The 26,862-nt window shown below is 35.5% G+C and overlaps 1 protein-coding gene across 2 annotated transcripts in view; it reads left to right on the top strand.

Annotated features, from left to right (window-relative positions):
• LOC126976876 (G-protein coupled receptor dmsr-1-like) overlaps positions 1–23,267 on the top strand; it is a 39,586-nt gene extending 16,319 nt beyond the window's left edge. Inside the window, exons 2-8 of one of the 2 annotated variants that reach the window (XM_050825503.1) lie at positions 7,534–7,862; positions 14,499–14,657; positions 16,519–16,655; positions 17,149–17,251; positions 17,999–18,579; positions 18,733–18,791; positions 21,710–23,267. In XM_050825503.1, coding sequence (XP_050681460.1) covers positions 7,575–7,862; positions 14,499–14,657; positions 16,519–16,655; positions 17,149–17,251; positions 17,999–18,579; positions 18,733–18,757 — 1,293 coding nt within the window. In that variant the 5' untranslated portion in view covers positions 7,534–7,574 and the 3' untranslated portion in view covers positions 18,758–18,791; positions 21,710–23,267. The remainder of the gene's footprint in view (positions 1–7,533; positions 7,863–14,498; positions 14,658–16,518; positions 16,656–17,148; positions 17,252–17,998; positions 18,580–18,732; positions 18,792–21,709) is intronic. The other variant, XM_050825504.1, reaches the window with a different exon arrangement.
• Positions 23,268–26,862: the final 3,595 nt, after the last annotated feature.

The raw sequence follows: 26,862 nt of genomic DNA, 5'->3' as shown, positions 1-26,862 counted from the left end.
ATTTAGAGGACCGCGTCCGCATCTATGCGTGTGTCTACAGGTCCCATAGTGGTAACGCAGAAACCGATCATATCATGGGCTGCGTTCAAGCGGCAATTGACGACGTGCTTGCACAGACCCCCTCCGCTGAAATCGTAGTCTTGGGTAATTTCAACGGGCACAATGCCGAATGGCTTGGATCACGTACCACAGACTACGCAGGGCGATCTGTGCATAATTTTGCATTGGCGTACGATCTGTCCCAATTGGTTGAGTCGCCAACGCGGCTCCCGGATTTGGATAGCCGCATGCCGTCCTTATTAGATCTTCTGCTGACTACACATCCCGATGGTTACCAGGTCATTGTCGACGCCCCTCTCGGAACGTCCGACCATTGCCTGGTCAGGAGTGTAGTGCCTATCCGACGCCCACGTCGCAGACCACCAGCGACCCGCCGCGTTTGGCACTACAAGTCAGCAGATTGGGATAGGATGCGTTCCTTTTTTGCATCCTACCCTTGGAGCAGGGTTTGTTTCCCTTCGGATGATCCTAGTGCCTGCGCCATTGCAGTAGCCGATGTGATACTACAGGGCATGGATATTTTTATACCAAGCTCTGTAGTACCGATCAGTGGCAGACCACAGCCCTGGTTCGATGCGTCAGTTAAAGCAGCATCTGACTACAAAAAACAAGGGTATCGAAGTTGGGTTTCGGCGCTGGGCACAAAGGATCCGAACTGCATAGTTCTTAAGAGGAAATACAACCGTGCATCCAGATTTTTTAAGCGGCAAATCGCCCGTGCAAAGTCTAAGCACGTCGTCAAAATCGGCGAGCAGCTTTCCAGTTACCCGACCGGAACACGCAAGTTCTGGTCGTTCTCGAAAGCTGCTCTTGGTAACTTCAGCCAGCCGTCCATGCCGCCGTTGCACATGAGGAATGACACCCTGGCCCATACGGCAAAAGAGAAAGCCGATCTCCTGTGCGCTCTTTTCGCCTCCAACTCGACTCTTGACGACAACGGAAAAATACCGCCGACCATCCCTCGGTGTCAGAGCTCTATGCCTGAAGTACAGTTCCGACAGAAAACTGTTAGGCGAGCTCTGTTTTCGTTGGACGTCAGGAAGTCGAGCGGGCCGGATGGCATTTCTCCAATCGTGCTTAGAACGTGTGCCCCTGAGTTGACTCCGGTGCTAACGCGTTTATTCCGGCACTCTTATTCCAAAGGCGTAGTCCCTGACTCATGGAAGTCAGCCCTTGTCCATCCGATCCCAAAAAAAGGAGACAGTTCGGATCCGGCAAACTACAGGCCTATTGCTATAACCTCCCTACTCTCCAAAATCATGGAGAGCATAATTAACCGCCAGCTCTTGGTATACCTTGAGGGTCACCAGTTGATCAACGACCGGCAGTACGGCTTTCGCCATGGTCGACTGGCGATCTTCTGGTATACCTAACACATAAATGGGCTGCGGCTATTGAAAGCAAGGGGGAAGGCCTGGCAGTTAGCCTGGATATAGCGAAGGCCTTTGATCGTGTATGGCACAAGGCGCTCCTCTCTAAACTTCCATCAGTTGGGCTTCCCGAGAGCTTGTGCAAGTGGACCTCCAGCTTCCTCACTGGGCGCAGCATACAGGTCGTTGTCGACGGACATTGCTCGAACCCGAAGCCCGTGAATGCTGGAGTGCCCCAAGGCTGTGTGCTATCTCCTACGCTGTTTCTTCTGCATATTAATGATATGTTGGACACCTCCAACATTCATTGCTATGCAGATGACAGCACTGGTGATGCCGTATACACGGGCCATGCACGTCTCTCTCGGGAAATCGTCGACCAGTGCCGGGAGAAACTTGTGTCTTCTATCGAGTCCTCTCTTGAGAAGGTCGCGGAATGGGGTCAATTGAACCTTGTCCAATTTAACCCCCAGAAGACTCAAGTTTGCGCGTTTACCACTAAAAAAACCCCATTTGTCGCATCACCGCTCTTCGACAACACTTCCCTAAAAGCCTCGCCTAGTATCGAAATACTGGGTCTCGAAATCTCGAGCGATTGCCAATTCCGTGGCCATCTGGAGGGCAAAGCCAAATTGGCTTCAAAGAAACTGGGCGTCGTTAATAGAGCACGGCAACACTTCTAGCCGGCCCACATTCTAGCGCTCTACAAAGCGCAGGTCCGGCCACACATGGAGTATTGCTGTCATCTCTGGTCTGGCGCACCCCAGTATCAGCTCGATCCATTTGACCGCGTGCAACGCAGAGCAGCTCGAATTGTTGGGGACCCAGTACTCTGTGAACGGCTGGATCACTTGGCGTTGCGTAGAGACGTCGCTTCATTGTGTGTCTTCTACCGCATTTATCACGGGGAGTGTTCCGAAGAGCTGTTTTACCTAATTCCTGCCGCCGAATTCCACCTTCGCACGACACGCCACAAGTTAGGATATCATCCTCACCATCTGGATGTGTGGCGGTCCTCCACAGTGCGGTTTACAAGGAGCTTCCTTCCACGTACTACAAAGCTGTGGAATGAACTTCCTTGTGCGGTGTTTCCGGGACGATACGACATGGGTACCTTCAAAAAAAGCGCGTACACCTTCCTTAAAGGCCGGCACCGCTCCTGTGATTCCTCTGGTGTTGCAAGAGAGTATGGGCGGCGGTGATCACACATCAAAAAAAAAAAAAAGAGTTTTAAAATCTAACTAAACTTAAATATTCTAATAATTTTATTTTGATCTGGAACATTCAGTAGTTTTCTCAAAATGCCCAATAGCCTCTTTATAAATTCATTCAATCATTATCTATTATACCGGAGTGTGTGTGCCTGAGTACATTAGCTTTTTACTTCTCTTTACAGCGTGTATCACCTTCACACATGATGTTGTATGAGACAGCATGCATTTTAGCCGCCGTCAGCAACGATTTTGAACCGTCGACTAGTGTATCCTTAAGACAGATGCTAAAGTTGTAAAGGAATGTAGGTGTGTGAGCTATGTTCACTCTCAACGCTCGTATCTCAACCGCTGCGCAGTTAAGAATTCCTCAGGGGGTAATAAGCTACCTTATATATAGTCATAGATATATGACACAGCATAAATATAATAGACAAGACTCATTCCTGTATATCCCCGACGGAGTAAGTACAGATATTATACCATATCAACGTTTCGCCGGCTATATTATATCCTGCATTATTAGAGGCAAAATTCAAGACTATATTATATTGCTTAATAGTGAGAATTTCTCATAATTCCGAGTAAGTAAGTATTCTGTTAGGAGATGTGCTTTTACAACATAATCCCAGAAAATATATAATACAAAACAAATGTGTTAATTCAAAAGAATTGTTAAAAAACCTTGCGTGGTAAAGATAGCTATATGACGTACGGAACGTATAACGTAAATGATTTTCTTTATAATACCACAGATTGGAAACGGAGCGACCGCCCTCCGGCTGTTTAATAGACTTTATTGTAAGAAAATTGTAATTATTAATTATGACGAAATTTCATAAAAAAAGGAGCCCGCTGAGTTTCTTCCGCACATATCCTCAGTAGGTCTACTCTTATTCAAAGAAAAAAGAGGTGTCGACCAAAGTTTCGCGTGTTTTATATTAATGTATAGATTTTGTTGCAAATTTGCTTGATATGGTTTCAAGAATGCTTAAAATCGAGGCTGCTCTACGTGAAGAACGTTTAGAACATAGAAGGAGCCGCCTGCGTGGTAGTTTCACGACTTAGAGTTTGTAGGAAACTGAAATAAATTATAATTTATTTCTATTTAATACCTGCTGTGTTTTACATAAGTTATGTATAAGGGGTGGAATTGATATAACTGACTTAATAGAGGATGAACTCTGATCTGAAAGAAGCAGGCGGCTTCCTTCTCAATCAGCTGCTTCGTCACCTGAAGCTCTACAGGAACTTTGAATGACATAAGCTGCATTAATACAACTATTAGATGAAGTAACATATAAGTAAAAACCTTTATGTTACTTATTCCTTTCTAACAGTAGTGGTATTTCTATATTTAGTAACATTTATAACAAGTTTCATAATATCTTTCCGTTTCGTTATTAAAAATAGAACAAAATATTTTTTTATTTTATTTTATTATAACAGGAAAATTTACTTACAGCTAACAGAGAGTACTCAGACATATAAATTAAAAGGTATAGTTTCATCATTGTAATATGTGCAGCCAATTGAAAATATGTACTCATAGAACGATGCTTTTATTACATACAGGCGAAATTTTTACAGAAAAAAAACAAATAAGTATATAACTGACTGAAAGTAGCCCCCAGAGCCTACTTTCTTTCAAACGGGACCATATACTCTCTTTTATATATAGGTACTCTATTTTGTTCACGGACACATCGACTAAGTTCGGAATAATAGACAATATTCGTGAACGAATTGTGAACGATTGAAATGAACATTATATTAATCCAACTAATTTGAAGCATTCTTGAAACCATTTCAAGTCAATTTGCAACAAAATACACACAAACGAAAATTTTAGTCACGTTCCTGGATATCATTTCAACGTAGTTTTCATTTGCGACTACTGGAGAATGTTACTTTCATAATTCCATATCGTTGTAGCAAACCACAAACCAGTATTATATTTTGCACTCAAAACTCTTTATTTTGTGTATTATTTATATCATCAACCAGGCATTATTAAACTAATAAGAATTTCGTTTTTATAACAGTGTAAGTTTAGAACTAGATGAAGTAGTTGGATATGTAAATTTATTACTGTTTTAAATAGCCTCATTGTAAAAAGTAAGTATGGAGAGACAAGCTTTAAGCTCTGCCCTACCAGTTATGTTAGGTTAAGGAGTGCTAGTTTTTTAATTCTTTTCAATAGCCTTCTCAGTGAATCCTAGTCTAAAGTTCTCAACAAACTTATATACCTAAAATACAGTTTGGCTTGACAGTTTCGTAAGAGTAACGTAGACATTTCTATGAGCAGAAAATTTAAATTAGGCGGTAATTTTGGTGCTTGCAAACATGAAACGACCATTTTGACTAAGGTTTAGGATTTGTATAATAGGTATTAAAACTTAAGTATTTAAGACTAGTAGGATTCAAGCAGAGTGCTATCATACGCTGTGATGAGAGTTAGTTAGAATTGTGACTGTATAAACTAACATAACAATTAGGGCTTATACAGCTAGGAGCTTGCCTCTCCATAAGATGCCCTGCCCTGTGCTTCCTCGGGGCATAAAAAGAATAGGGAAGTCCCGGGCCCAAGGGTGTATGTAGTAAGAGGCGACAAAGGGCATATACAATTGGGAGGCTCCTTTGCACAGGATGCCGGCTATATTATGGATACAACAATGGTGCCTTTTTCTGCCGTGCCGTGCCGTGAAGCATTAATGTGTAAGCATCTTATCTCTCAAGGTGACGAACGTAATTGTAGTGCCGCTCAGAATTTTTGGTCTTTTCAAGAATCCTAAGCAGCACTTTTTTTATGGAAAAGGAGGACAAACGAGCGTTACGTTTACGGGTCACCTGGCGTCAAGTGATTATCTTTTTTTTTCTAATTGCAAATAACATTTATTACTTTAACAGTGTGTTAGTTTAATACATAAATATAAAACAATTTAAAATATTAAAAGCTTATTCGAAGTGTTCTCCATTGGCTGCAATACAGTTCTGTATACGTTGAGGCCAATCATCAAAAGAAGCACGCACTCTTTCCATGGGAAAATTCTTAAATGCCAATCGTACGGATTGTTTTAGAGACTCCAAATTATCATGGCATTTGACCATTCTTGGTTATTGAACATGGTGTTGTTGGGGGGCTTCAGTACCTTCTCAAGAATGGTATAATTTGCCTATAACAAAATATTACATTTGAATTTGGAATCTGGCGCGGGGTTTGGATTCGGGGTCAAGAGATGCATTGCGGGCCTTTAAGTTGGGAGTGTGGTCAATGCTTGAAGGTGCTTAAGTCTTAAAAACACCAGCCGGTAATTGATTCCATAAAGTGGAGGCAAGCAAGAAAGACTGGCTTGGCGCCAGAAAAATCCAACTCTATGGTACCCATATATCTATCATGCTGTGCAAATAAATTATTGAAAAACATGAAAACACAAATACATTAGATTTTATTTGACGCCATACATCGTCTAAGAAGGATTGCTTGCAGAAGAGTTAAAAGACGCATCGATCACAGTCAATATTGATGTCTTACAAGTTTTCTCTTGTTATGTAAATAATATAGATAAAGTTCTGTGCAGTGTCTTATCAAACATTACCGTGAATAAATTAAATCAACCACTTTACTGTTCAGGATTGCATGGCTTTCAAATCACATAAGCTACGTTTAAATTGAAGCAATATTATCGTCTTATTTGATACGGATGTCCCATGACAAATGTTTGTAGTCACTAGTAACAACTGTACTTTCTTAATTTAATATTTATGATAAGAATGTGATGAGACATCATTTAATTGATGCAAAATCTATAAATTCTTAACTCTACAGATATTTCGCTTTATACTTAGTTAAGGTTTTTATCAAGGGGTTCTAAATATTGGTGATTATGATTAAATAAAACACTTTGAACAGGCTTAAGACGCTACATGCATTGTTAAGTTGTATCTATATTTATACATTAGATTTTGCGTGAAAGTTGCACGCCTCGAACGCGAAGTGGCGAGGTTGTGCTTTATAACCGACCTGTCAAGGTCACACGATTTCCACTCTTTAAATTATATATTTTGATTTTCTATTACTCTTACACATTATAAAAAGAACATCAATATAAAGCTGAGACACTGACAATGAATAATCCTGATACTTTTTTAAATTGTAGAATACGTATTAATATAAAAAAAAGTTTATTAAAAAATTTATCGTGGACGTCCACTAGTCTGTGGTTCAAAAAATCAGCGTGGTATGGATATCTCGAGAAGGACTTGACGAAACGACTTAATTTCTTTTTTCACAATTTTTGTTATTATTTAAGTTAACCCGATGACCTATCCTGGTCACATTTTCAAGAAGACTAAAAATATAAATGTAGCGAGCTCTATAATTGTGACTTTAGCAACATTTTATTTTTACAAGTTTGTTAGCACATATCTCCGTAATTAAATACACATTACACAAAGAAAGAAAATTAGCCCCGTCGATTTCCCGAAAGATATACAAATAAATTAAACCTCCAACAATCAAATTTAGTATTACATACATCGAGTCCTTATGTAATGTCTATAAAAATATATAGTAATCTGCCAAACAAATAAATAATGAAAATGAATTTATTAAAATACTGAAACAGTTTTTATTACAAAAGTGCTACTATGCCATAAATGATTTCCTAAACGAGCCAAATGAAAATAAATAAATAAAAAATAAACGAAAATAAGTAAAAAATATGGGTCGGTCTACTACGGTCTGCTGTTCAGACCAAATTGCGCCACCCAAACTGGGTAGCCTTATGTAATTATAGTATTTACTACAAATGTTATATTTAAGGACTGTATTTATGGATTTGCAATAAATTGACATTGAAATTAATAATTAATATAAAAATTTGTTCCAGGTCTGTTCGTCATAAAATGTAGATAGACACTCCATATAAAAATGTATAATAACTCCCAAACCCTGCTCGATATATTCCACGAGATTCTCGCCGCGGCTGGCAACTCATCTGATCTGAACAGCATCGACGAGTCCAGGATACTCTCCGTGTTGAAAGAACAAGCTTCAAAGGAAAATGGAAAGGAAAATATTGGATCAGTGTTGGCTAAAGTCGTGAACGATGCTAAACTCAACATTACTATGAAACAAGGCCGATGCGGTTATTGTGAAGGAGATTTTAGAGACATTATAGACACTTATAATGGGATTCATGGTTACGTTGCCTTAATAGTAAGTTGCACATTCATTTTATTTATTATTGTTACAAATTATGATACATTTTCACCAAATTTTTAATGTTTGGAAGAAGACCAAAAAAGGACCTAATGCCACCGAGTGTCCATAATAAAGGTATTTTATACATAGACGTACAAATTATAATATGATTTAATATTTATTACAATTTTTTTTATTTTTTATTTATTTACATTAAAGTTTACAAAAGAAAATACTTAAAGCTAGCATCAGAAAAACCACAGGGGTTTGTAATATATTATGCTAACAAAGAGTTAAATCTAGGTACATTAACTACAGAACATTAGTGCCAGTTGGATAAATTGTGTAAATATATTTATTTGAAGTGACTTAAAAAGTATGATTTCAGTTTTTTCTTAATATTACGAGGATTTATACAGTTCCGTACATCAGTGGGTAATTCATTAATTAGGCGAGGAACTAGGTAAGCATTCGTTCGTTCGCCATATCTATTGAGCGCGCTCGGAGCGCATAAACAGCCCCGAGTGACGGCCCGCGTACATACAGATGTTGTACTTTATCCCAGTATTTAGTATTGAAAAAGTTTTCTTTTAACATTGAATATTTCATCAGTACTCGCACCGGTACAATTTTGCAATGTTTAAAAAGTTCAGTTTCGGAATAGTCATTATGATTTTTGTTAGGCAAAAGTTTTAATATACTTTTTTGAAACTTAAATATTTCAGTCCAGCCGTTCTCGAGTCTTAGCGAGATATACGAACAGCAATTCATTTCTATATACATATATATATAGATTATTTTTTATAACTCCATACATTTTCAACATAAGACAAAATCCGCATATGATATTCATTCATTCCCTTTGACAACAAAAATTAATTACGATGGGAAGACTGCAGCAACAGTCAACTTCAAATGTCACGGGGGGCTGCTGAAAACCAATGTTGTGTTGGTGTCTTCTGAACTGACCAACAACAGACTCCCACAGAGTATGGATGGATACATGCTTATTAAGTTATACTGACTTTGTATTCACTTTTAAATTGTTTGTTAACACTGAAAGAAATATACCTATAGGTACTATCATTCATAATAAATTTAAACAAACCTACTAGACAAAAAAAATTATAATAGATTTTGATGATTGAAACACGATAATAATATGAATTTATTCCTAATTGATGTAATTGTATGACATTGATTATTAATTCCAATCCATTATATCTGTATACAACACAACTCCATACACAAGACCGAACTCGACACGTTGCCAACACCCTTCGATAATGTTCATCCATTAATCAAGGGAGAAAAGTGATATGTCGACTTCCACTTACTAAAAATATTATTGATGTCTACTCAATTCTGTAATGGAACGCTCAAATGATTTTGTTATCATACGGATGAGTAAAAAAAGAAGGACTCCATTTCACCTTACCTAACAGTGAAGCCACAAAGCAAAACGGTAAACGTGTAAATACATAGCCCCCCACGCACACAGACTAATACAAGCCGATCGGCCGCCATTATGAGATTTGCCATCGTCTGTGACAGATCAATTTGCCTCGCAATAAAATATTTTAAAAATGCCGTGCGTTGTCTAAAAACAATAATATAAAAGTATTTCTGGATATATGATTATTTAAGGGAGAAAAAAATTGTGTAACTGGTATCCCCCGTAACCACACACACACTAGCACAAAGGTGCTTAATTTGCTAATATCACGGCGCGGAGTCCTTCTTTTTTTACTAGTCCGTGTGTTATCCTTAATGTCTCGTCGGTATTATTTTAATAACATTTCATGCTTTCATTTTAAGTTTAGCAGGCACGGCAGTAAAGCTTTATTATTTGAAATGTCAAATCTTTTATTGTTAAAATCGTTATTTATTTCTAAATAATGTTTAAGATTAACCTTCAACAAAATTAACTAAATTCGGAAATACGAAATACGAAGAAAAAAAGTTACAAACAGACTTCATTTTTTATTTTGCCTTCTTGTGGGACGGTATCTGTGGTCGTTTTTTGTTTTCCTGTTATTTTCTTTTTACTCTTTTAAGCTCGTCCTATTTAAAAATGTGTATCTCCTAGTACTTAGACACAAAATTATAATTCGTTCCACTACTGCAAAACTAGTATTTCAAACAAAGGTTTAAACTGGGTTTTTGGAACTTGTTTTATGCCAACAAAGTTTCAAAAACCTTTTTAACGATCTGGTTGTAGAAAGAAACTTTTACGGTTTATTCTATCCTACAAGTTTAGCCTAGATCTTTTTTCGGCATTATACATAGAAGACGAAGACATTCCTGTCCTCAATTGCAGTAGGTCCACTTTAAGGCTAATTAACATGACAACACCAGACTTTACGAGTTGAAATACTCTTGACAGTCAAAGTAACAAAAATAATGAGCACACAAAATAAAATGTGTCGCAACTATGCTAGATAAAAACTGTCAATTACTGGACACAATTAAACAAATAATTGGGTAAATGTTCGGTTTTGTAGTAAATTCAAATTCAAATATTTTTATTCAAAATAGGATGTGAAATCACTTATTGAAAGTCAAAAAACTACCACCCATTCCAAAATGAATGCCTCAGGTCTGAGAAGAATGGGCGCAACAAACTCAGCGGGCTTTTTTTTTCATCAAAAATATGTTTTACAATTAAAGTAACATTTACGAAGTAACATTGTACAATTAAACTTATTATTTAATAGCCTGAGGGCGGTCGCTCCATTCCCAATCTGTGGTATCATTAAGAAAGTCATTTATGTTATAGTAACCTTTACCACACAAACGTTTTTTAACAATTCTTTTGAATAAAGTAATACTTTTGTATTCAACATTTTCTGGGATCTTGTTGTAAAAGCATATACATCGCCCCACAAAAGACTTCCTAACTCGACTTAGCCGAGTAGTAGGCATCATCAGTTTATGTCTGTTCCTGGGGTTAACATTATGGTTATGACAGTTTTTGGCAAATTCACTTATGTGACTATGAATATACATTACATTATCAAAAATATATTGAGAAGCAACAGTCAAGATGTTAAGGAAACGAAATTCTAAATTAAATTGTGTAGATTGCATAGAGTTTTTGTTTGCAACAGAACAACTATATTTTCACAAACTGATTTTAAAGATTTCGGTGGTTTGGCGTATCTGTCAACCAATGTGTTTTTAATTTGAAATCGATCCGAGTGCGTATTACGTAATACCATGAAAGTGCAAAGTGGAAAATGTTTAAGAATAACGTAATATGTCGATAATATCATAATATGTTTCCAGTGCGTTCCAAGCTTCAATCACATTATATATTCCTTTAAATAACACTCAACCAATATTAAACATTATGGTCTGTTTCTGAGTCACCAATTGTTTTGCAGTTGTTACTTGTTTGTATATTTTTATCAACACGGGCACTAAGGTTTGTTTGAAAAAATGTTTCCATCCTGTACAATCATGTAAAAAATCCAAAATTATTAAATTATACGACATTGAATAACAGAATAATTTTAAATCAAGAAACACTCGAAATTCTCACTTTTATGTAAATATATTCTAAAATGTTACTGTTAATGTAATTGTAACTGTACTTGATAAGTTATTTGCGGAAATGTTACGTTTTTTATTATTATTAATTAAACCCGACGTTTTCTTCCTTTAAAAAGTATTTTATTTAAAAGGGAATGCACATTTTAGGCTTTCTCGCATAGTAATTTACTTATACTAAAAAACTTATTTTTCTTCTTTTATAAAAAAAATAATATATTTAAAATATATATAGAAGATAGATATATAGAGAAGTCAAACTTGTTTATGATATATAATTTTTCTATTATTTACAACTTCACAGAAATTGGGTAGGCTTAAGAAAAAGAAAATTCCATATTAAATTAAAGCTATTTATTATTATAGACATGCATACAAGTAAGTGTTTTATATTTATATTCTAATCTCTAATTTGATATCCATATTTTTGAAATCATAATTTTGCGCGGCGGCCACCTTGGATTTAAAAAATGATTCCAAAATCGTTCTCTGCACCCTCGAGAATCTCGGATACGATACCCACATTGTTGAAATCATAATTTTGCGCGGCGGCCCAAATTCGTTCGCTGCAACCTCGAGAACCTCGGATACAATATTGATATTGTTGAAATCATAAATTTACGCGGCGGCCATCTTGGATTTCAAAAATTATACCAAATTCGTTCTCTGCACCCCCGAGAACTTCGGATACGATATCAATATTGTTTGACATGAAGTTGTATCGTGCAGGCTTAGCGCGTGGATAAGAGTAAGTAGAACATCATTAACATTTGGTTTAGAGAACAGATTAGGATAATTAATATAAATGAGATTTAAAAATTAGTTTTCCAAAGAAGTTTCACTTCTGTCATGTGTTATTTGTACACATTTTTTTCTTCTTAAAAATCCATTCTTTTTTTAAACCAAAGTCCTAACTATTTTCTTATTCATAGTTCATATTGTAATCCCCATATACTTTTCTATGTGTGCACTCGTAGCCGAAGTTGGTATGGCTGATGGGCATCCCCCTTTGTAACACTCGCGTTTATAAAAGATAATACTTATATATATATATATATATATATATATATATATATATATATATATTTTTTTTTTTTTTCTAGAATAATTAAGAATATTGAAGAGGAGGACAAACAAGTTTACGGGTCACTGATGATGTGATCACCGCCGCCCACATGCTCTTGTAGCACCAGGGGAATCACATATTACATAACGCATACATCGTCCCCGTAACTGACAAACATTGACAACATGTGATATTATGTCAAGCGCGCTAACCAATTACCGTAATTATGTCATGCTGAGAATCAATCACGTAAATCAAGCTGGGCGCATGACAAAATAACTTATAAAACACATCCTAATATCGGTGTAGACCTAGAGTCAGTACTAATAACACTGTTTTTACAATTCATTGACAGTTTATTGTATTGTGACTAATGGTGAGAAATTTTGAATAATCAGAATAATCAACGGTAGATAGTATGACAAGACTGCTTCCATGTTTTATATGTATTTAATAGTTAGTAGCAGATAATTCCCCTTACCACTGTCGAAGGTAAGAAACTATCCTTACACATTGCCGAAAGCTGAAACTATCGAATGGCTCCAATCTAAAACTATATATCATAGAAAAAATATGATTAAAGCTCATTGTAATAAGTCGTGGAAAGAGAAAAATCAAATTATGAAACTTTAGCTGTGGCTAAGATGGCTGCGGAAAGTGACGCCACCGAGTATAGCACTGGGACTTGTATTATTGATTCTGTAAGAATTTAGAATTTTCTTTTATTAAGGCGAATGTTACACATTTATTTAAATAAATGGCCGGCGAGAATCCTTCGCTTTACTCACAACTCTACATAACTCGTTCGCTCTGCTCAAGTATGTCAGGATAGATATCTGGAATATTTCGATGAGCACACCATCTAATATGACAACGATGACGTAATACTAGCTCTACTGGTGTAAAGTCTACTACTACTATTTAGCATTTGGAAAAATGGAGCAAGACAATTATGTTTTGGTAAAGAAATGTGAACAAAAAACGTAGAAGACAATACTAAAGTTGTGAAGGTGAAATAAATAATAATAAATCATACAAATTCACATATAAAATTGAAATAAAAAATATCCAATACATTGAAACTGATAGTTTATTTTAGTATCAAATATTTAATAAGGTTCAATCTGAGATATATTTTCAATCGATTGTTACAAATATTTTAGGTGAATCACCTTTCATTGTTTGATCAAATTGAATATACCATACGCAAAACCATATTTAACTGATAACAATAAGACAATGTGTCTCAACAAAAAATGTAAATTGGACTTCAAAAACCTAACCAATTTATTATATATAACATATTTCATACAGCTGGTATCATCATAAAAATTAGGAGTTGTGAGAACTCCTAATTTTTTTTATTAAGAACTTAAGCGATAATAAACAACCAAATTTTTAAGAATCTAATTAAAATGTTACAAAGTGACTTAATGATGAAGCCGCAAGGCAGAAACTATTCACTAAAAGAAGGATCTTGGTCAGATCGAGCTCAACTTGGTCCAAAAACTCAGAAAAACCAAAACCAAAGAACATATTTTGCATTTATTTTCTTTATTAGGACCAGTACTGTAACAGTAAGTAACACAACGACATTTACTATAACTAACTTTTAAATATTAACCTTAATTTATGGTAAGACCAACTACATTAGCCACAGATGAAATATACACAAGAGATAAACACATACATATAGTTCAACTCTTAAAAAACCAATAATTATCATTAAAAGTATTAATATAAAGTACTCGTCATTTTTAAGAGATTCTAAACACTGTGCACGAAAACTTGCGTTTGTGTCGTATCTATTAGTTGTAAATAAGTTTCTTTCGCCCCCAATATATACATTTAATATATAGAACTGCTCATTTCAATATATTCGATATATCCGTATCGTATCGTTATTGTCAAATTAAATTAAATTAAAATTGTCATGAAAAATTGTCAAAATAATTAATGATTGCATTGTGTCCATAGTGATATGCTGAATCAGAACCAACAGTCTGGTTCCTATATATTTAATTATGTTGTAGGTTTGTACAATAGGCGTTATAGCTAACACCATGAACGTAGCAGTACTGACGAGACGGGACATGGCCGCCGCACCCATCAACCGGCTACTCAAGTGGCTCGCCGTCGCAGACGTGTTCGTGATGCTGGAGTACGTGCCATTCTCCATCTATAAATACATGGTACGACTCTCTATGAGGCTTATACTTTTAAGATTGTTTTAATTTTAATTGACCTTCACCGATGAAACTCTTTAGGAGTTTCTAGATAAAATGTTTCACTACTGGAACTATAAAGATATTATTTCCACGATCCACCACCTTAAATAAAGGGGTATATATTGAACACTTAGACGGAACTCCAAACTGGAAAACCGACGGAAGACCGCACTGGAAAAATAACTGCTAATATATAGGATCATATTAAATCCATTGATCCATAGAATTGAACTGTACGTTTGAACATGTGACTCCAACTGCAACAAAGTACATCTTTAAACAATGTGAAAATAAGAAAATACCAAGATGATGTTATATACTAACAAACTAATGAAGCATCCAAACCAATTTACTATGCAATTGATCATTCCAGAAGCAATGCGCACGTTGAAGTGTCGGATTATTAGTCAGCGATGACTAGCTATAGAGATATTCCTAATGAGATCGCCATTGTCCGTGAAAAATATTTGTTGATAGTCTCCTCTCAACTGATTGCTTGATTAACTCCAAAAAAATTTCACGATCATCGAAACTAATAATTGTGGTGTGGTGCGCCAAGTCGATAACACAATATGCCTAACATCATATTTGATGGGTTCATTCCATAATACTGGAAATATCGCTGAAATAACAATGGTGGTGTGACTTGTAAGAGAGCAAGACGTGAGGGTACTTACATAGATGAAGCATTAAAATATTTTTCTGATGAGCTGAACCCAGCAGACAGCGTCCTGCCACTTATGAATACAGCAAGTACTGTTCCGTGTTCAAATATAGCATGATAACAATTTATAGGGATCATTCAACCGATATTGAAGTTGACAGCACAACAATCTTCACAAAAGATACCTACATTTAACTGTAAATATTCCAATTGATCGGATGAAGTATGTTGAAGTGAATACTTGAAGCCGGCCCACATTCTAGCGCTCTACAAAGTGCAGGTCCGGCCACATACGGAGCTGACATCACTGGTTTGCCGCACTCCAGTATCAGATCCATTTGACCGCGTGCAATGCAGAGCTGCTCGAATTGTCAGGGACCCAGTGCTCTGTGAACGGCTGGATCACTTGACGTTGCGTAGAGACGTTGCTTCATTGTGAGTCTTCTACTGCATTTATCATGGGGAGTGTTCTGAAGAGCTGTTTCACCTGATTTCTGCCGCCGAATTCCACCTTCGCACGACACGCCACAAGTTAGGATATCATCCCCACCATCTAGATGTGTGGCGATCCTCCACAGTGCAGTTTTCAAGGAGCTTTCTTCCACGTATAACAAAGCTGCGGAATGAGCTTCCTTGAAAACCTTCAAAAAAGCGGTCGGTTCCTTAAAGGTCGGCAACGCTCCTGTGATTCCTCTGGTGTTGCAAGAGAATGTGGGCGGCGGTGATCACTTAACACCAGGTGACCCGTAGGCTCGTTTATCCTGCATTTCCTTAAAAAAAATGTATCTGTACTTCATTGGTATTGGTACAGAAAATTGTTAAAAAATTAAGAACCTAATTGTTACATACTTAGGAAGAGTGTCGAGTACGGAATAATATCCTGAAATATCGTTAGTGTTACATTAATAAAAACATGGTTCTATATAAATACAGTGTTGTACTAAAATTTCAAAACGATCAATAAGGAACTTTTGGAGATTCGTTTGTTCAACAAACATTAGATTATTGCAATGCCACTTAGAATTTTGGTTTCAATCAAGCTGAAAATCTGATTGCAGTACGTTGTAATTTATGGGCAGGGCATTTCATTTAAATGCGGCTATTGATGGTCACGTCACTTTTTCATACTTTTACTAAATAAAATATAGTTTTCTCTTTCAGGTTTTACCAGAAACGTTGGACTTTTCTTATTCTTGGGCTGTATATTTGCTATTCCATATGCATTTTGCCCAAATATTACATACGGCTTCAATATGTCTAACACTTTCGTTGGCTATATGGCGCTACATTGCTATAAAGTAAGTAGTTGTTTTCACTCTCACTGAACACGAGTACTGTATAAAAAGTACGATAAAACTCGTTCCAGGGAATATCGTCATTCAGACTGTAAGAGTTATATTTTTACTGCCCCTCTTGAAATATTAATTTCTTTTTTAATGAAGCAGCAAAGTTCATGTTCAATGTAGACAAAATTAATGCTTTGGACAATCGTAAATCTTAATTACAACGAGAGTTTTCATTCAAATATAAAATCTGTATTTATGTATCGTTTTCATTATGAAGTAATTAAAATAAAAAGGTACTTAATTTTTAACAAGTAAATTACACTCGTGGGTTTGATTTTTAATGTTGAGCTTGGCTCTTATTTTGTCTAACTTTTACTTATTAAATATAGAACTACCTACGTACTGAAAAATTGGTTTATCTTTATCAATTCACACAATATGTACAAAAAATATTTCACCCAATTAAATACCAATTTAATAATTATGTAACTTGTATTATTTGCAGATACTCAGATAGAAGTCACATCTTATGTACAGAAAGACGATGCAGTGTTGCAATTTTAAGTAGCTTTATTCTTCCTCCGATATTATGCATTCCAACGTTTATGGTGAGCAGTTCTTCGTAAATCTACATTATATTAATATAAGCAGTCACTTTATCTGAATTTATATAATATTTTAGCAGATCTATTATGGGTTATGATAAATATTTCACATTCTCTTCACAATTATTCGTCGTTCTATGGCATGATAATAAATCTTCAAACTAAGTGAAGTAGAACAGATCTGTTTTTATGTGGAAAAAAATAAATACAATTAAATTTCTAGTTAAATAAATAATATTGTTAAGAGGATTCTAAAGGACATTAAACGGAACATAATATGAAAAGAAAAATTCAAAACGAGATAATGAACACCTAAGCAGGATGTTTAAATTTAAAGTTTTTTTTATGTCACAAAAATTTCTGAATGTGTCTCTATTAATTTCTACTGTCGAGCTAGCTCAATACTGGATAATTATTTTGGAATAATATTTACGTCGTTGAATAGGGAAATTAATTTTCTGGACAAAAAAGTAATTCTTAATATTTTTAAATAAACATAAACAACAAAATTCACCAAAAAACTGCTCGCGATTGCTCAGTACCGCGGGCTTATCTGTCATCTTGTAACGAAATTGTATTTTTGTTTTGTCATAATATGAATCCTCTTAACAGTATTTCCTCATCAACATAAGCTATATTAATAACAATGAGTAAAATTATTAAACAAATACAACTACATTGAATGTCTCAATTAGAATACCATATCAATGATCATAGAATCAGAATTAATTTTCTTTATTCGTTCTGCAGGTATTTGACATTCACACACAGAATGTCAGCGACGTTTACGGACACGCCGACATAGCTTACCACGTCGACTCCGACAGTCAAGGAAGCTTGTATCAGATCAATTTCTGGGTTCACGGAGTACTCATCAAACTATTGCCGTGCTCGATACTCACTGTTATAAGTATTTGGTTGATCCGAGCTCTCTACAACGCCAATCAACATCAGAAAAACTTGAGAAATAACAGCGCGTGTCCGGCTGCTGAAAAGATGGTGAAGAGACAGCACAAAGCCGATAAGAGAACTGACAGAACAACTAAGATGCTGCTCGCTGTGTTATTACTGTTTCTGGTAACTGAACTACCGCAGGGCATTTTGGGGCTCATGAGTGGCTTGTTAGGAGCGTGCTTCTTCAAACGATGTTATGGATTGTTTGGAGAGCTGATGGATTTCCTGGCGTTACTGAATGGAGCAATCAACTTCATACTTTACTGCTCGATGTCGAGACAGTTTAGACAAACATTCCGCCAACTGCTTCTCCAGAGGCGTTTCGCGAGATTCCTGCCGCCGACCGCGTCTCATTCTGGCTCTCATAACCAGAACACGTACGTATATTATGACTTCAAAATGCATGATACACTGTCAAAACAATACAAGCTTTAACACAATCACTGCTTACTAATCATTCACAATATTAATCACTCATAAAACTGTATTTTTTGAGAATGTGAGCTATGAAAGTATTTTCCTCCCTGCAGGTACACGGAAAAGATAAAAAGGTAACAAAAGCGGAGCACCAAACTATTTGAGTAACAATGTGAGTACGTTGTCCTACTAACATGAAATATAACTAACATTCACCAAAATGAATTGTGCATGTCTTCTTTATAATATTTGCATCAAGTATACGAGTTATAAATAATGTACATAATTATGGCTCGTATGAAGCTCCGCATAACATCGTACCTGGAGAAACGACTGGAAAAAGGAAGCTATTACTAAGTCTGAGTTGTTTTTTTACACACGAGATGGATGTAGATATTATGATAGATGTTAGAAGACTTATAAATAAATATAATTAAAGTTATTAAGACAATTTAATGGCTTTTCATAGATATTACAAAAACACAATGCACCTTACTGGGTGACACATACTTTATTATTGAAGATGTTATTATATGTGAATGAATTACAAAATAGGATTTCATTTACACAGATCATGTTGATCTCTTAACATATAGGAAATCTTACTGATTGTTATCACAAAAAATAAAACAAATATTATATAATGGTTGCTATTTCAGTTGAAGCAATCAAAAAGGCTAAATAATTTAATAATATCTGAGTTATTTTATTTGATTTAAGCTTGGAAGCTTTTCGTAGAAAACTCAAAGGAAAAAGATTTTAATAACAGTCAATCATAGCAATAAGGGATAAGGAAAGTCCGTTGATATAATTATAATAAAACATCTTCATCTCATTATTATCCATCTCGTGTTAAACATTTCCTTCACCATTATAGGTATATATTCTTGTTTATTATTCAAATACCTACATTAACATTTTATACGAAGTCAGTACCTCTCCTTTATATAAGATGTTGCGTGATAAAACCAAACTTAATATTTCAGCGTCTTTATACCAGCTATAGAATCACAAAAGAGATGCCTGCCATAATTTTATTAACGAACTATTCTTCCTCATTTATGAAGGGTAGCAGTCGAGCATAAGTTGCAAATTGAATAATTTATTTGCATATTAGACCAAAGTTCCTCCAGTTTTATGAAATTCTCAGCCCTTATTATTTATTATTCAGCCCTTATTATGCAGGGCTTAGGATATCCTAAAATATCATATAAGAATGTGTCACTACCTATTAGACGTACCAATTTCTTCCAAGAGTGACTAATTTTAGTAGGAAGTATGAATGTATCAACTTTTAAAAACTCAACGAGTCGATAAGTGTGCAGAAGATGAAATACTCGGCAAGTAAAGAAATTAAAAAAAATGTCTGAGGTATCAGTTTTTTGGAAAAGGGGTCTTTTGCCCAAAATTTTTTGACAATCCCTGGCTAAGTGGGTATTTAGATAAATCTCTCGTGAGACATCAAATAATTATATTTAAACGGCATCACTCTCGTTGAACTGTACCGACGAGTGTGATTAGATCGCGGTCGCGGCCATTCTAGCACTGCATGCTTGAGCTCGCACCGAGCGCCTTGATAGGGTGGGGCGATAATGAGCGAGACTGTGAATTGATCACGCTCACCTGATGAGAGACCTTCGATTATCAGTAGGTACCTACACCAATTGAAGTTAAGTGAAACTGTTTAAATATATTTAATTAACATTCATTTGAACGAGATGGTCAAAATTCAAATATATTGGCGATAAATGCCCACGTCATTTCTAGATGCATTATTTTTAGATTAGGTTTACCGAGGTGGGCATAACCGCGGCACCTTTTTCTGTCGCGAATGAGTAATGTGAAAGCATTATCGTGATTTGAAAGACGCTATGGCTAGTGAAGTTACTGGTCTAATAAGATTTCATTTTTGTCTCATGATAATAAAAACAATTGTGATGCCGCTCAGAATTTTTGGTTTTTAGTAAACCTATGCAGCTTGGATTGTAATTGGCGTCTAGCTTGTCGTGTCACTTTAATTCATAAAAAACTACCTTCTAATGTTTAACAATAATATTTACATAAAATTATATTTCCTTATCAATCAATCAAAACAATTTATTGAAAGTAGGTATATACAATACACTTTTCCACGTCTAAAATATTTACGATACAATAATTTAATACATTATCATAAGAACATAAATTAAAATATTAAAAAACGTTTGTTTTTGAGAGATTAACTCTTCTAATTTTTCATTCTTTCTTCAACTCATCATGCAAGGGAAAATCCAGCGAAAGCGTCCACCCGAAAGAAGGCGTACTTCGTGACTTAAGAATCTCCGGACATTGTACAACCTCGGCACAGGATCCCTGTTCCGAGCTGCTGTGCCAAAGATAAAAATAGCACTAATATTACCGACCTTCGGTAGGAGATGGCAACTAAAATACTAATTCTTGGACAATCTTCTTTCAAGTCCATTTCTACATCCTAAAGAATATCAGAAATCTGCAACTTTTATCATCATCGTGGTTGAGTGAGTTTTTTAAACATTCACTTACTATCATGATTATCTTAACCTATGTTACTTGTTTCTTTTCTTATATGACAGTTACAATTTTATAAAAGAGTATCTTTTGTGATAACTCTGATATTGCAGGAAAATTTTGATCAGTCGGATCGTTTGTTTTATTCTTCCCTAAAATACAGTGCTGGCACACGGATCAATCCAATCCAGTAAAAATTCAACCAATCATATGAATGGTACGTTCAAGGCTCGCTTTCGTTCCTTCGCTTGGCGAGTCTACAATTCCTTAGAATGCTTGGTGTTGAAGCAAAGCTCGTGTCAAGTTGGTTTTAGCAGAGTTTCACGTTAAACCGATAACTGTATGCCGTGCGGGCGAGAGGACAATGCATCGTAACATTTTTCAAGTGAAAAGTCTTTACCGATGTACGAGAGATATTTTATAGTAAATCATCACGAATTTTGGTAACGCACCATTGTGTTAAGTTATTGTTGATTTACGAAAATACGCCTAAATCAAGCATTTTTTGCTGTAGTTTTGTTAAAAGATACTTATGATCTTTTCTCATTTAACATCTATTTTCAGTGTAAAGACATCGCTACCCTGAGGTCGGGTCGTGCAAAGAAATGTCCCGTCAGTGAGTGAACTTTTCCTGTGAACAGTAACACCAGTTATGACGTGTGGCAACACTGTGTAGTAAATATTGTGACATTATTATATCGACAGCTTTACACGTGGAATATTTCGTTGTGTGTTAATATTAATATAATCTATTTATCAAACGGTAATGTGTAAGACTGAGAGGTGACAGTGTTAATGAAGTTATATTAAATTATTAGAAATATTGTTTGATTATGAAGTATGAGTGGTGAGACAGTAACGATATTATAGTCGAGTACTCGGTGTAAATTATGTAATTAAATTGGTTACTTAATTATTGAATAAATATACCTATGAATAAAATATGTAGTATGAATATAACTCCGTTGAGTACGCGACTCTTTCTTTAGTTAGAGCAAGCGCCGACAGGTCCGTGTGTCCGCCTTTCCGTTTCTTATTTCCGCGCTATACAATTAGGCTCTAATCAAATTCTACTATTTTTAAAATCACTTATTGAACGTCGGAAACTACCACCCGCGAGAAAATCAGCAGGCTTTTTTTAAATACAAATATGGATATAATGTCAAATTGTACGATAAAATTTATATACTTATATATTTTTATGATTAAAGAGCCTAATGTCTTCTCTCCATTCCCGTGGTCTGTGATATCATTAAGAAAATAATTTATGTTATTATAACCTTTACCACACAAACGTTTTTTAACAATTCTTTTGAATTTCGTATCACATATTTTGTCGTTATCGTCACTTCACATCACTCGACGTAACCGAGTAGTAGGCATAACAAGTTTATCTTTGTTCATCGTGTTAACATTATGATTGTTGCAGTTTCTAGCAAATTCCTAATGTGGTTATGAATATACAAAACATTACCGAGAATGTATTGAGAAGCAACAGTCAAAATGTTTATTTCTTTAAATTTTCCTCTTAATGATACTTTAGGACCTAGGTTATTAATCGAGCGAATAGCCCTCTTCTGCAGCACAATATTTGGTATTAATATCGGCTGCAGTGCCCCATAACGATAGCCACAGGACATAATAGTATTTCAACTGTAACCGATGTAGCGACGCTTGGAAGTAGCTCCTCAGTATTTTGAATATTAAACCAACTACGCACACATTGACAAAATTTGGTCACACATTATCGAGCTGTGAGTTCGTCTATAGTATAGACTCTATACGATACAATACTAGTATACGTCTGATCCAAGCATCCGCACGTAAATCATAACTAAATTTTACTTAGTAGATAATGTTTTTTTCTCAACATCATCTGATATATCATGTTTCTGATTATCGTTAGTATCTCACCACTCTTGAAAAGTATTTGTCTTACAATGAATGTATGAGTTATTAAAATTATATTCAATAAAATAATTTGCTTAACAGAAAACAATTGTATCTGGAAAGTGTTGACTTTGAAAATGTAAATGTCCGATTCCTTATGGTAGTTACTTTTAATGAATAAAATGTAACATATAATAAGATAAAGTTTATTGAATACACTATTTGCTTTGTATTAATTATTTTATATTAAAAATTATTTTCTTTTGTGTGTTCTATAATATATATATTATATGCAATTTTACTTTTTTTTTTTTAAATTTAAAAAATGTCTTTGTACCAATAACGTAGGTCACAAAAGTTTTGCGTAACTTAAAAAAACAACGTGTTATAACCAAAATAATATGTTTATTGCTTTTCAAAATACTCTCCTATACTTTTTAAACATTTTTCATGCGATCGAACCATTTTTTAAAACAGGAGGACCACAGGTCTGAAGGCATGTTTTCTACGTGCTGATTGAATGCTATCACTGCCTTTTCGGAATTGGTTAAAGTGAAACCTCTCATCAAATCTTTGATTTTGGGGAAAATACAGAAATCACAGGGTGCTAGGTCGAGGCTATGTGCAGGATAGGTGACGAATTGTACTTTTTCGGAAGCTAAAAATGACTTAGTTTTGTTGGCCGTGTGTGAAGTAGCGTTGTCATGATGTGAGGAACGCGGCCTTTTTGGTCGTCTTTCGCGAACTATTTTTAATACCCTGGGTAAACTAATGGTAGAATACCACTCGGCATTAACACTATTTTGATCTTCAAGTGGAATTGTGCAGATGGGACCCGTAGCTTTCACAAAATTCGTCATGTAAAGAAACCCGACCTCTCTCAAATTCATCAAACCATCGCCTCACGGTGCTCAAGCAAGGTGCTTCTCTCCCAAAAGCATTTTGAAGACGAGCGGCACAGTCTTGTGAGGAGAGAGAACTTTTAAAATCATAAGAAATCATCGCTCTAAAATCTTTTTGACTTAATTCCATTTTCGTTGCGTACGTAGAACTTTGATGTGTGATAAAAAAAAATTTTTTTTTTTTAACAAAAACACAACGGACTTCAAAAACACTATTCCAAAACAATAGATATAATATGCTCTAAAAAGTATAAAAATAATTGCGTATTTTTATACAATCTAATTCTAGTTACGATTATTGTAATTTTTGGAGGTGAGATGTGCTTGAGTCGTGAGGAGGCGAGTGGCGAGAGCGAGTCGCGGCGGAAGGACACCGATTCCAAAAATTACAATAATCGTAACTAGAATTAGATTAATTAATTAGATTGTAAATGTAATTGAGTGTCTGTTCCATAATAACTCCTAAACTATTAGACCGATCTCAATGAAATCTTTTGTAATAGATTCGTTGAAGCTCAAGGAAGGTTTACATATAGCATAGTATATAGTTTGTCGTGTCACGCACGCATTTATCATATCTCTCGAACCGTTTATTGACAGAACAACGCCTACCAGGTCAGTTAGGTTAATAAATACAAAGCACACATGTTTATTTATATAAACATATGAGCTTTATGTATGTCCAATACACGTCATATTAATGTATTAATTGTTACTTACTTAATACCCACGTGCTTATGAGATTTTCCGGCACTATTATTTACACCACTTTCTTCCATAATTTATAGAATTTTCACTTAATTTTATGAAAGTATAATAATAAATCAATTTCAATAATATAATAAAGCTTCAAAATACAAGAAAGTGAAAGGTGTGCGAGAAATGATGCGCACCAAAATCGAAACTATGCCATGTTTGTTGCCAACTATGTTTTACTCTGCATATTTTTCTCATACCGGGCGCCTTATATGAAAATCGATTCTTAAGGAGTAAACTCCAAATAACAATTGACAAATGATTTCCCGCCACTTGTTTTTGTTATTACTAAGAAGGTTGCAACGTTTCTAAAAATATAACATTCGAATTTCAAATAGTTCTGATTAGCTAGAATGGCAAAACTTTTAGTGTGCCCCATGTATACTTGCACATAAATTCCCCTTATAGACTGCATACTCTTAATAGTTGATACCAGACTGAACGCACTGGCGCGGCTAGAACTATCTTCACTAGTTTGTGGCAGTGACAAGAGTTATCAAAGATAATTCAACAAGCATTATATAGTGATGTTCGCTTGGCGGTCAGAACCATGGTCTTACAATATACTAGCCTATAAACGACCCGACAGCCCCGTAATGTGTGACTGATTTTAATTGACAAATTACAGAAGTTCTTCCCTCCCGCACGCTATATATGTCTATACGCTATTATATTGTAACTCTAAGGTCAGAACCACTCGCCAAGCGACTCCCGACCGCCCGTAGTACTCATACATTCCCTGTAGCCCAGCAACAAAACTAGCGGAACTAAAATATATTCTAGCCGGAACTCGTTTCTAGTTTCTATCAGTCTCTTCTCGCTTGTACTTAATCGCTATCGGTGGAGCAAATGATTGACACTAATAATGGGTCTTCTTAATAACAACGACAACTACACATTTCGAACCTAACCTAACCTAACCTAACGTGTGCTATTCTGCTGCAGGAATATCCGGTAAGTTTATCCATGCGTCATGACGTCAGTTCCTCAACAGTCTATAATAATAAATTCTTTATTGCCATACAAATCATTACAAATATAAAATAAACAATTAGGATACGCGATGAAACAAAGGCAAAAGGAAAAGGCTCAGCTTCACCTGACATGGAATCATGGATTTATGTTTCCATGCAGCGCTGTTTTTCAGCCATCCCCTCCTCCCTAAGGTGTTGAGCGGGAGTGGATGTATTGTGGCTCCCCGATTACCTACTTAAGCTATCTTTTTTTTTATAAAATGTAATATTAGAAAAAAAAAATTTTGATTACCCTTGCAAGTGTATGTAAGTGTGTGTGTGTAAATGTGTGTGTGTGTGTATGTATGTGTGTTTAGGTATGTGAATGAGTGTGAGCGTGTGTTTATGTCCGTACACAGAAAAAATCTTTTAGAGAAATATATTTCCAGTGGAAGTGGTTCAATTTCTCCGCAGCAAGTTGCTTTTTTAGTAGAGCAAAACGGTATTTTTTTTTAAAGGACTCGATACTAATTTGTTTCTTTAGAGGAGGAGGTAAGTCATTCCATATTTTTGCTGCAGAGAATCTGAAAGATCCCCTAAACCGAGCTGTTTTGTGCTTAGGGATTATCAGGCCGAGTTGTCTGTTTGCACGCAAGATGTGTTGTACGTTGAAATCTTTAACCCAACGGAGCTTTTCAAATAAATATTCAGGCTTCTTGTTCCAATATAGGGAAGTTGTCTTCTTGCACTCATGTTCAGGATGCCCTTGCTATTCAAGTGGGGAGTTATATATGATTTCCTGGGTATGTTGAAACAAAAGCGTACACATGAGTTTTGCACTCTCTGTATTGCCCCCTCTGCGCTAGCGGTCAACCTCGGCCCATAGACGGAGCTATAAGGAATATAAAAGAATAGAAAGTTATCTATTACCCACAGGGAGCGTCAATAAATACTTAGAAAACGTCATAAAGCTACATGAGTTCGTAAAGGGGCTTTGCATTGGGAAAAGGGAAAAGAACTGATATAAAAAAAAAATAACAAAATGCTTAGCCTCCATACAACTGCGCAGAACTAGTCGAGAACCATGCATTATTAAGTATACTGGCCGATATTTTATTGAAAAATTAATTACCAAGACTTATTAAGGAGCCCTTAACCCTAGCTAACTAATAATAATTTACACGGCAGTTTATTCTTTGTTCTTCAGTTAAGTGAA

The sequence above is a fragment of the Leptidea sinapis genome, chromosome 42, assembly GCF_905404315.1.
Source record: "Leptidea sinapis chromosome 42, ilLepSina1.1, whole genome shotgun sequence".
In the NCBI taxonomy this organism is placed as follows: Eukaryota; Metazoa; Arthropoda; class Insecta; order Lepidoptera; family Pieridae; genus Leptidea; species Leptidea sinapis.
Note: the sequence above shows the minus strand (reverse complement) of the source record. Positions and strands in the feature narration are given on the sequence as shown.